Below are 12,237 nucleotides of genomic sequence, written 5' to 3'. Positions count from 1 at the left end.
AAAAGGTTTTTTCCCAGAGTACTCATTTATGTGTCATTACGTAGCTATAACGCCTTGAAAGCAATTTGATGTTCAAAACACAGTAGTGTAAATACCAGAAAAGTTTTATACTATAAGTATTTGTCATTACTTGGGCTTTTTACTATTAATCTTTAAAAATTGCCCCTTAAAATGGTCAGTACTCTTGTTTAATCAACTCAGCTGTGTTCTCGACTCAGGAAGGTAGAGAAGGGGAAGTACTGGGGAACAAGCTTAAACGCTTTGCAAGAAAGAGCAACTTTCATTTGTCTTGAAGTTCAGCAACAATTTTACTATTTTGGGTTTGCCCTCTGTCCAGCTTGAGAGCATTGTGTGCACAGAGCTCGATGGACAGCGCTGAGTGACTCAAGCTCCAGTTCAGAATGAAATGCTGAGCTTGTGGTCTTGCACTGTGTTACAGGTGCTTGGGACACTCTTCATTTACGTTCTGTTCATGGTGGAGGAGTTCAGAAAAGAGCCAGTGGAAAACATGGACGATGTGATCTATTATGTGAACGGCACCTACCGGCTGCTGGAGTTCCTGGTGGCTCTGTGTGTGGTGGCCTATGGAGTCTCAGAAACCATCTTTGGAGAGTGGACTGTTATGGGCTCCGTCATCATCTTCATTCACTCCTATTACAACGTGTGGCTGAGGGCCCAGCTGGGCTGGAAGAGTTTCCTCCTTCGCAGAGATGCTGTGAATAAGATAAAATCTCTGCCTGTGGCCACGAAGGAGCAGCTGGAGCAGCACAATGACATCTGTGCCATCTGCTACCAGGTAGGAATGGAAGTGTCAAAGGATTGGCTTGAGCTGAAATACCCCAGAGTAAGTTCAGTCTTCAATTAGTAAAATAAGTGACTTGAATTGTGTGTAATGAATAATACTGTGCTCAGTGAGTTACTGGAATTACCCAGTTTTCTGCTTTGTGCAGATTGATTTGGAGTGCTGTCACCAAGATAGTTCTTAGGAATTAAGAGCTTGGATGTGCTTAAACTGCCTTTTTTCTTCTTTTCCTTCAGTTACACAGCAAACTCTGTCCTTAAGCTGCTTTGACACCTCCCATGTTTGTGTTGAGCTGGTCTCAGCTGTAGCAGCAAATGTGCCCTTTCTTCATTACTGGAGGATTTTGTTAGTGAAAGACAATGTGTTCTCAGTAGCTGATTTTTTATTATTCTGTAGAAGCAGCTCAGTCTCTACAGACATTGCTACTTCATGTGCAGTGTCAGTTTTGTAGCAGAAACCTAATTATCAAAAGGTTAAGGGTCTTGCTAACATAAGCCAGCAGATGTAAGGACCTTGGACATTAATGCTGAAAGTAATATCTTTATCGCACTTCCAGCTCCAAAGTCACTTACTCTTGAATAGAAATTGTAGTTATGTGTGACAGTGAAAGAATTACCCTAAGATTAGTAGTGTGCAGTTAGAGTGTGATTGGATTGGCTCCAAACTTGATACAAATTCTTTGAAGAGTGAAACTGCCAGATTGAATGACAGTGTTCAAAACACCAGACTGGGATAGCGTGGGTCTCAGCTGACAGAGTTCATGGTGTCACTTCATTTCTGGTGTTGTTACATGTTGTATCTGTCATTGTGCTGTTTTGACTTGCACAATTGTTGTCTTGAGCCAACCAATCCTGTGACTCTCATCCTGCAAAAGGTCATATTCTTATAAACAAAGGGGGTTTGCCTCATTTTTAATGCCTGTTATAAAAAAAGCAAGACCTGGCCTTTATTTGAATTGTGTGTGTATCGTAGAATCATTAAGGTTGGAAAAGACCTCCAAGAGTAAGTCCAACCTGTGACTGATCCCCACCTTGTCAACTAAACCATGGCACCAAGTGCCACATCCAGGCCTTCCTGGGACACCTTTAGGGACAGTGAGTCCACCACCTCCCTTCCAATGCCTGACAACCTTTTCTGTGATCAACCTTTCTTACTGATGCACAAGACAAACCTCTCCTGCCACAGCTTGGGGCCATTTCTTCTTGTCCTGTTGCTTGTTGCCTGGGAGAAGAGACTCAGCCCCACCTGGCTGCATGCTCCTGTCAGGGAGTTGTAGAGAGAGATGAGGTCCCCTCTGAGCCTCCTTTTCTCCAGGGTGAGACCCCCCAGCACCCTCAGCTGCTCCTCATTGTGGGTGTGAAGGAAGAAACATTCTGTTTGCCTGTGGACTGCTTCTGTCTCTTCCATGCCTGGTGAACCCATTAGTTATGTGGGGTGAGAGGAGAGGAATGGGATGACAAATAATAATGTATTTCCTTTTTTTGTTTGTGTGTCTTTCAGGATATGAAAACTGCTGTGATCACACCATGTAGCCATTTTTTTCATGCGGGTTGTCTTAAGAAATGGCTGTACGTGCAAGAAACCTGTCCTCTGTGCCACTGCCAGCTGAAGAGCCCTTCACAGCTCCCAGGACTGGGACCAGAGCCAGTGCAGCAGCCAAATCCTAGCGCAGAGCAAAACACCAGGCCTGGAGACGCAGCTGAGCCTGGTGCTGAATGTGACAATAGGCCAAGTGGGAAGGACAGCCCGAGCAGGGGCCACGATGGACAGGACAGCCCCGAGGCCTCTGCCCACCCAGGGGGTTCTCCCAGCATGGACAGTGCCACGAGCCCCTGTGAGGTCAGCCAGGGAGCAGCCTGTGCTGCAGAACTCACTGCAGCCCCCCAGGGCTGCCCTGCTCGGGATGCCAGGGTTTGTGTCCAGCTCTGAGGCTACAGAGGACGACGCGGGAACAAACACATTTCAGAGATCCACGTTTGACTCAGAAGAAAACCAATCCTTCCACAGCTGTGAAAGAAGTGTAGCTCTTAATGCTGGTCAAAATGTAATATCCCATGCTGATTTTTATGGGCTGCTTGGTAGCGGTAACTCCAGTGAGATGTAGTAGAAATGACTCCAGAAGCTCTCTGAACTGCGGGCATAGGAAGGATGTCTGGGAATAAACAGCAGTGAAAGAGTGTTTTCAAGACGTAGGTGAGGGGTGAGAGGAGCGAGAGGTCTGTGAGAGGTTGTGGCCAGAGGGACAGGAGGCTGGCTTGGTTTTGGGCAGGGAGAGGAGTTGCATAGAGCCATCCCAGGGTCCTGAGGGGCGTTACGGGCCGCAGGCTGCCGCTGTGACAGATGGGCAGCTTTGGTTGCTGACGTTTTTTAGGGCAAAAATCGAAGATGTAACAGCAGTGATTGTACCAGGAGGTGGAAGCACTCTTAATACGTCGTGTGTATGCTTTGGGTGTTCTTGGGGCAGTTGCATTTGAATTCATGTAATCTATAGTGACTCTTGACTTTTATGACGGAGTCGTCAATATTTTGATGTATATGAACCTTTTGCTAATAATGGGCACAGTGTGGGCTGCATGAAGTCAACTAAAGCTCTCATGAACACTTTGCCTCTGCGGGAGGAAAGTGGGATGAGTTTTAGGGCACGGATAGAGTCCTTGCAAGACTGTGCTGTGTAATGTTTAACCCTTGCAGCTGAATTAAAACAGTATTAAACTCTGGCGATATTTGCACTTTGGGAATGAGTACATTACTGTGTATGATCAGACTCCGCAAATGCCACTTTTAAAAGCTGTTAATAGGTTTGCACCTTTTTTTCTTTGACAAGGACATGTCCATACTTAAATTTTTACATTCATCATGGCTTCAAGTAGAACAAGGGACTGGGGTGGGGAAATAGGTGGGAGTAGGGGGCAGGCAATTTTTTTATGTGAATTTTGATATGAAGAGAAATTAGTCACTTATTTATACGATAGGCTTGACTCAAGTGTTTTTCAAAGTCGGTATTCCTAATGTGAAATGTGATACTATTTTATTTTTAGTAGTAAATTTGGATGTAGACTGACAGACATAGCTGAATGTCTTAATAAATTACATTTGAAGATTTTTACACCTGGTTATGTGATTCTTGCACTGAAATTCCATGAGTTAAGTATGTGTTGAGAGGCTTTTTCAGAGTAATAGCACTCTGTTCCCCCTGGAGATGAGTGAAACTCCCTCTGCCTGCATTCTCCATTTCCACTTCAGTGCTCTTGTCCTGGTGGTACCTCCTGGCCTCCCTGTTCTTGCCACCAGATCTTGGCCAATGCAGAACACAAAGGCACATTTGCTCCTGGAGGCTGTGCCTGCTGCAACTGAGGCCCAAAAAAACCCCCAGAAATCTATTTTCTTCCACCTGACAGGATGGGAACATCAGTTATACCATCCTCTGATTCTGTATCTCAAATTTGTTTTCTTGTCTATTAATCAGAAATTTGGATTTATCATGTGCTTTCACTGATCATCCCAAAACTTTTATTAACAGCTTGGTGTGTTTGGGGAGGGGGAAAAAATTGAGAATATTTTTCTTGGACTCTTCTCTCCTGTCAATCCATGGTCTGAGTCCAGCTCTTGCATGCCTGCATTTCTGTGGAATTGAATCTCAAAAAGATGTTTTATCCATGCCCAAACTTTCAATGTACATAATTCAGGCTGTTTCCATTCTTGCCACACTTAAAAGTCTGTGGAGTCAGGAAATGGGGATTTTCTGGGCAGTGCTATTACGGAATGTTCCTTTAGTATGGTGGGAAAAAGGCTTACCCTCAATTCACAGAATTTGTGTTTGAAGGATACTCTCCTAAACTCTGCTTGATGTCTCTGGATGTGGAAAAATAATCCCATAAACTTGTTAAACACAGGAAATTTCTCCTGTGTGTAAGATCACCTCACTTCCATGGTAAGGGAGCAAATGTTACCCCAAGTGACTGGGAAGAGCCAGGCTTGGTGAGCCTTGGGAAGGGAGGCTGGAGGGCTGTGCTGCCTGCATGGATACCTCAGGTGACCCCAGGGAAGGGAGGGAGAGGAACTCACCTGTGGGATCAGCTGAAGGCAGGAAGGAATCCCTGGGGTCATTCCTGTCCCACACTCACATTTTCATAAACGCAGGAAGTGGTGTTGGAAAAGTAACAAACCCCCATGGTTTGCTTTCACTGCCAATGCCAAGGAGCTGTTCCTCAGCCTGACTGATGTCTTGGCCATAGACTTTTTAATTTATAACCTAAATTATTCATAGCTGATTGGTAGTTGAGAAGCTATAGCAAATGACTATGGATTTACAGCAACGTGGGTGAGTTCACCTGGAGACTTGGGAATCAACAGGCCAACAGCAGCTTCAACAAACACCTGCCTGCCAGGATTCTGGGTTGGAAACGTGGCTGTGGTGCTGGAATGGAGTCTGACAGACCAGAAAGGTATGTGGTCTTTTAGGAAAAATGATGCTGCAGTATTCCCACTGGAGTGAACCCAAAGTGACTGCTCTGCTGGAGAAGGTGCTCCAAGATGTGGAGGCTCAGGGAGACTTGTGCCCTGCAAAGAGGGGCAGAAAACACCTCTGATGCACTTCCTACTAAAAAAATGGTACCCCAGAGAGGGAAGGGAGAGGACAGAGGCTTGCAGAGTTCATAGGAACAGCCTATGAAAGATGGGAGTTACCTCCACGAGGCGCCAACACCATTATGAAGAGTTGTGAGAGCACAGTGAGGTGGAGCAACACCATTGCTGCAGGGTGGATGAAGCACAGCAACCTGGTTATAAAATCTGGACTAGAACACTTACAGGCTGTGGTGTGTGTGCTCATTTTTGCTTCATTTTTGGGTTTTGGCAACTCAGAAATGCTGGCAGGTTACCATTTTCTGGAAACTAGGGACAGCTAGCTCTAGGAAAAACTTAAAAATACGCCTGCAAAGAATAGGGGTGGGTGGGAAATAAATACTGATAAGCCAAGTAGCATATCTTGCAGGTCAGCAAGTTCAGGGCTGAAGTTAGAGCTGTCAAAACCGAGGCCAACTTAGATCTTGCAGACGAAATAAACTTGAACAGGAGAAAAAGAGGGAAGGCTGCTCTGGAGGAGCAGGGAGGTTAGGAATGAAATGAACTGTCTGTCTCAGTGCTCTGTAGAGCATCTGGGCGAACACTCCTGACCTCTGTGCTCTGTCTGGTGCAGAACTCCCTCTTGGACACTGCTTTGAGTTGATTTTCCTTTTCTCTGCAGCTGTGCATGAGTAAATGGGAAAAAAATGCTTTTGGAGTGTTTATGATCAGGGTGTAACTGTAGGCTGAGGCTTGAAATCATTTTCATGTGGACTCACGATGGTGGTGTGATTGATGAACATTTGGACTCGAAAAGATGCTTCCAGCTAGGTGATATAATGGGAACAGTTGGGAATTTTATGGCTGGTTGGTTTTTTGTTGAAAATAGGAGTGCTGATCACATGGTGTGGTGGTGTGTGTCTAGTCAGTCCTATCGGGTGTCCCAGCTCTGGGCTCAGGGAAATAAATGGATTTACACAAGGTGGGATGACTCCATGAGGAGAGAAACAAGTCTGTGGCGAGGAGTTTGATTTGAAAGCCTCTCTTTGAGCTGCATTGCTCTCAGCTCTTTTGGTTTTTGGCAGTTTTGCAGCAGAGGAATCTATTTCCTTCCTTGTTCCTAGTGAAACACTTCATTTTATGCCAAGGCTGAGAATTCTTGAAACGCACAAGGTTTTCCAGCATGGGAAAATCTCTTCTTTCGGAGTCCCCTTTTTCCTGATTAAATTAATTTTCTAAGTTGTCTCAACCATTTTCTAATATAGACAAAAATAATTTGGCTTAAACTGTGTGAATGTTTGAGAACAGACTTGCACATTTTTCCTAACTGGCAGGGACAGGCAAGGAGTTTGAATTTAGTTGGTTCAAAATACAAGAATAATGGTATCAGTGCATAAGCCCCCCTCCCCTCCAATTTTGGGGAGAACTGGCTGTTTGAAGCATTTTCTGTTGTTGGGAAGCATTCAGAATGCAAGGAACCAGTTTGGGGTGGATCTGATGTCACTGGGTTTTGTTAGGGTCAGGGCAGGAGACCTCCCTGGTTTGGAGCCAGCAGATGGTGCTGGGCTGGAAATTCTCAGGAAGGAAAAATCCATGGACCTCTGCAGGTTTGTGCTGCTCCCAGGGGGGCTGTGGAGGTGACCAGGCATTAGTGCTGGCTTTTTCCCTCCTGCATGTTAAATTTGTATGAAAAACCTTTAATTTTTCAGCTTTTCAGCCTCTGCAGTGCCTGGAGCTCTTGTGTGTGGATTGCTCATTCTGAGTCTTGCCTGCAATGTCGCCCCACAAAAACATTTGTGGGAAAAGATTGACAAATACATTTCCCCACTAATCTCTTTGGCTTTGCTGGCATAAACTTGTCAGTAAATGCAACCTCAAACTCAATTTTTCTTAGTGTTACAATGCTGAGTGTGGCACTATTGCTGATCCCCATTTTTGTGATATGTGTGTGTAGCTGCATTAAAGATCACAATTCACAGCCCCACACCCCAAAGATAGCAGTTTGCTTTTTGGCCATGGCTATTTATTTTAATTAAGGTTATTTTACTGGATCTTGTGGAGACCCAGGCTAGAGGTGTGGTGACTTCTCTCCTTGGTGCACTTCAGCTGTGCCTGGGAACTCCAAGTGCCAGCCTGGAGAGTCTGGCCAGGGAAATTCCATCCTTTTCATAAAGGAAGTTATGATCCAGTTGATAAACCACACACAAATGCATTCTGTGGCTCTAAGGTATTGGTTATTCTTGAAAACAAGCACTTTTAGAGAAATAAGTTGCTTGCTAGACTTGGTGAACTCTCTACAACTTGCCCAAAAGCTCACAGGTTGCTTTCCAGAGGGTTCTGCCTTCTCCTTTTCACCAGAGATGACCAGGATGGAGATGATGGAGTCAGGAGGAAAAGGGAGGTTGGGAGGGGGAGAAGCAGGAGGCTGAGTGCTGGCAGCTCATTAAACAACCCTCAGAGAACATCCTGGCACACAAACACAAACCTAAAGGTAACCATCCTGGTTATAGAGAGAAGTCATAGTAGACAAGCAATGTAAATACATAACCAACTCAAATTGAAAGGAGAAAAAAGGAAAAAAAAATTATTTGTGTTACAGGTAATTAGACACAAATTTTCCCAGTAGTTGCCATTTCCTGGAGGCTTACAACCCACATCCTTAAATAAATCTGGTAGCTGAAACACTCTCAACTAATAGCACAGCCAAAGACCAGACGAGCTGCAGAATTTTGCAGCAACAGATGTGAAAAGCCCAGGACTGCGATGTGGATAAATTACTTCCTTCTTAGGAATTTTAAAATGTAAAACTGACTTAATTGGATCAAAATAATCAATTGAATAGGTATCTGGTATTTATAAATGAAATGATATACAGTTTCTTAATTGACCATAGTCTGAGTTTTCTTTAAATTGATTGTTCGCTTCTAGCTTGGGGGAAAAATGCCAGCTGGAATGCAGAGGGATTAAGTTTTATTTATTTTCCTTGCTAAGAGCCACATTGTGCAATTTAAAAGGAAATGTCCTTGAAAGATGGGTTCCTTTGTAAACTCTTTCAGCCCTTGTTTGTTTTCAGATGGAAATTAATTTCTCAAAGGGCCCTCCGTGTTAGAAAGTACGTGTTGATAAGTAAAGAAAAATGAAGAATTGTAACCTGCTAAAATACGTCTTGTTTTGGAGATAAAAATCTTTGCATGGATGTGGTTGAGTTTGGGGTAGAGCTGATCTGGTCAATGATCAGTGGTAATGATCTCCATTGGCACAGGTGGAAGGAAGAAATCCGTGGGGAAGAATCTCAAACACAATGGTTGAGTATTACCAGAATTCTTCATTGTGCTTTGATGTGCTTAAATATTGATTTTAAGTGTGTCAGCTCCTCGCTGAGCTGGATGGGTGCAGCTGGGGGGCTCTGGGCTGTGCCTGTCCTGTGTCCAGCTGTCCCTGTGTCCAGCTTGTGGCAGGGAGGGCTCACTGATTCTGTCAGAGGCATTTTCACCAAAAAATGGGCCTCTTCTCCATCTCTCAATAGAAAATACAAATCTTATTCCCCTGGGGGTTTATCAGTGTCTGTGCACTGATGGGTCTGGAATTGTTCCCCCTGCTTTTGGACACAAATGTTCTCTGTATTCATCTGTGCTTTCAGGAGGAACAGGCAGTGCTGGCTGTTCTGACTTCTTGCTCCTCTGATGTTGTTCTCCATCATCCTGTGAGATCAAACTTTCCTCTGGGCATCACTTCAGAGGATCCAACCCTCCAACACCTGTCCTAAAGATGTTTGCAAGAACATCTGCACGGAGTTACACCCCGTGCAGCAGAACTCCCACTGCCCTGGGAGCCTGGGGTCGCTTTGCAGAGGGTTGGCTCTGCTCTCCGGTGACAGAGGTGACCGGGATGGAGAGGCTGGACCAGGAGGAGGAGGAGGAGGAGGAGGATGAGGAGGTAGCCGGTGCCGGCAGCTGCCACGGCGGGGCAGTGCGGGATCAGCACCGCAGCTCCGGCCGACCCGAGCAGTGCCGGCAGTGTTACAGGGTAAAGAACAGCACATTATTACTGTTATTGTTGTTACTATAATTATTATTGCTATAGTATCATCATCACCATCATCATCGTTATCATTATCATCATTATTGTCCTTATTATCATTATTCTTCATCATCAAAATGGTGAGCAGAGCTGCTCTGGTGCATTCAGTGCTGATGCTCTGCCGAGTTTGCTGGGAAATTGGGATTTACATTCACAGGGAATCAGAAAACTGCTTTGACACTTCTATTTCAGCTTGAAAGGAGTTTTTTCTCCCCTTTCTTAAAAACCAGACACGGCACAGTTGGCTCTGCTCTCGGTGACAAAGCTCTGAGGAGCCACAATGGCAATTCCTTCCTTTGGAGATTCCCACAGATAACGATTTGTATGATAGAATTAATTCCATTTGGGTCAGGATTTCTGCCCAGTGTAACCCAAGGGTATTCTGAGAACTGCCTGGATTCTGGTGAAATCCCACTGGTTGCCAGTCAGCACTGTCCAGTTTAATTATGGGTTCAGATATTTTTCCCCTCTTTCCTTTGCAGAGGGTTTTAAAATTGGGATGTGCAAACACAGGCCAGTGCCACATACTCTGATGGGAAGCTGCTCTGCAGCTCCTTGAATACAATATCTTTTGCCTTCTTGCATAAATATTTTAATTGCTAATTTGCTGGTCTCATTTAACACAGATTTGGCATTTATCATTTGAATTTAAACTTGTTAAAATTGATAATTTTCTTGGCTACCTATGTTAATAATTTAAAGGGAAAGCTCATTATTAAATTATTATGGGTAATTATTTTGTAGCTAGTGTGGAAATTGTCATTTCTGCAGCCTTAAATAATCCTGGAAGGAGCACATGTGGATCAATATGGATCAAATCCCAGGAAGTGTAAAGATGAACAGGAATGGAATCTCATGTAGAAATGTTATATAGATGGGGGAAAAAATTAAAATTAGAGATTTATTTTCTATACTTGCAGCTACAAAGGTTTGGAGACTGCTGATTTCCATGAGTCAGTGCTGAGCTTTACTGGGCAGAAAACCATCCTGCTCTGATCCTGTAAAAGGTGCTGAGGAGCCTTTTTTCCCTGTGGCTCCAGACTTCCCATCCCTGGCAGGTGTTGGTGCTGCAGCCACTGCTGCTGTGGTTTTGCAGGTATTTCCCCCCTGGCCCATCCCCTGCACTTGGCAAAGTGTGTTGTGTTCCGTGGTGACAGAGCCACCAGAGGTGTGATTCCCTCCAAAAGGATGCTGTGAGCTGCCAGGCGTGTCACTGATGCAAACGACACCACCGCGGCTCCTCCAGCATTCCCCAAATTCTCAGCACCCAGTGGTGTCTGCAGCTGGATGCAGCCCAGAGCAGAACTGCAGAGAACAATGAGGCAGGGAGGAATCCCCTCCCCGCTCCCAGCAGATGGCCCTCACGCTTTTTTCATCTCCCTCTCCACCGCGGGGAAAGCTCTGCAAGGCTCGGGGAGTTTGCAGGGAGGATGGAGCTTTTCCCATCCCTTCATCCCGGGATCAGGCAGCCTGGGCTCCAGGCTGCTCTGCGGCTGACACCCCCGGATCGCCCAGCTCCCCTCTTTTCCTGCATCTCTGGGCTGAATGCTGAGGGAGAAGCACCAAGAGCAGGTTGTGGAGGTGGTGCTGAGGTGAACATTGCACATGTGTGCCACAGACATGTCCCAAAGGTGCACCTGGGCTGATTGGGGCCAGCTGGGCTCTGCAGGGCACTGGCTGTGTCTCGCTCAGATATCAGCCTCTGCCTCTCAGCAGTTGCCAAATTCTGCCAGCGATGCTTTTGCACTTTTTGAGAGCAAGAGACAGCTTGGGAAGGACTGAATCCAGCAATAATTTCCTTTTCTGTAGATCTCAAAAAGAAAAAAAAAAACAAAACAAGAAAAGGACATTTTAAAAGGACACTTACTAACTCCTCACCCGTTACCTTGATATTTAAGTTTCAACTTTATGGTAGTGTTATAATATCGAGAAATTGAAATAGAACTTCTCAGCTTGCAAAATTGCGAATTCCTGAGTTTTGGCGCTAGTATCAGCCAGCTCTTGATCCTGGATTTCCTGGTGTTTGCATCTCCCCCCTTATGCCAGGATCATTGTCCCTTTGAGGACAATCCCAGCTCTGGCTCTCTCCTCCCGAGCTGTTTTGGGAGTATTTCAGTGCATTAAGCAGTAGATTTGTTTATGCACAGAAAGGTGCAGCTCAGCCCTTGCTGCTCTAAGCTTTTCCATCTGCATGGCCCCATCCTGACCTTGATCTACTGTAGGGCTGTGCAGGAGCTCCTTCCCTCTCCAGCCTCGCTGCCTTTTCTATCGGGATTAGCTTCAAGGGGCTCGAGCTGTTGAAGGGTTTTCCCACTGATAAATGGATTGAGACCCATATTTTAATCTCACGTCATCAAACATTCATCAGATACTCCTGGTCATTACCGACAGAGCCAGGTTTGAACTCGTGACCTCGCAGTAAAAGGTCCCATTAGCAATTTCCTTAAACTGTCAAGTCGTTGCATGACACAAATGAAATGCGAGGGGATTATTTTTCTTCCACTGGTAAAGCCTGTGGGTTTCTGCCTAATTTTTATTTACTAATGACTGTGTTGCCAAAGCACTCTAAAAAAGTCTGTGTGCTCACATGTAAGAAATATGAAGAAAAGCAAAGATGGGGTGCATTGCCCTGTGCACAGGGCAGCTGCCTGGTCCCACAGTCCATGCAGTTGTCACTTGTCCCCACAAACTGGAGAGCTCCAGTGGTAAATCCCATCCTCAGTGTGCCAGGCACAGCACACACACCCTGTGCCAACACAGATCCAGGCTGTGCTTGTGCTGCTCTCTGAGCA

General features: G+C 45.3%; 1 protein-coding gene across 3 annotated transcripts in view; it reads left to right on the top strand.

Moving 5' to 3' along the window:
* RNF145 (ring finger protein 145) overlaps positions 1-3,908 on the top strand; it is a 45,018-nt gene extending 41,110 nt beyond the window's left edge. For all 3 annotated transcript variants that reach the window (XM_085073852.1, XM_085073854.1, XM_085073853.1), the window contains exons 10-11: positions 440-796; positions 2,303-3,908. In XM_085073852.1, coding sequence (XP_084929978.1) covers positions 440-796; positions 2,303-2,731 — 786 coding nt within the window. In that variant the 3' untranslated portion in view covers positions 2,732-3,908. The remainder of the gene's footprint in view (positions 1-439; positions 797-2,302) is intronic.
* The last annotated feature ends 8,329 nt before the right edge of the window (positions 3,909-12,237 follow it).

The sequence above is a fragment of the Lichenostomus cassidix genome, chromosome 13 (genome assembly GCF_008360975.1).
Source record: "Lichenostomus cassidix isolate B80296 chromosome 13, HeHo_3.0, whole genome shotgun sequence".
Classification (NCBI taxonomy): Eukaryota; Metazoa; Chordata; class Aves; order Passeriformes; family Meliphagidae; genus Lichenostomus; species Lichenostomus cassidix.
The sequence above is the reverse complement of the archived record's forward strand: the minus strand, read 5'-3'. Positions and strand labels throughout refer to the sequence as shown.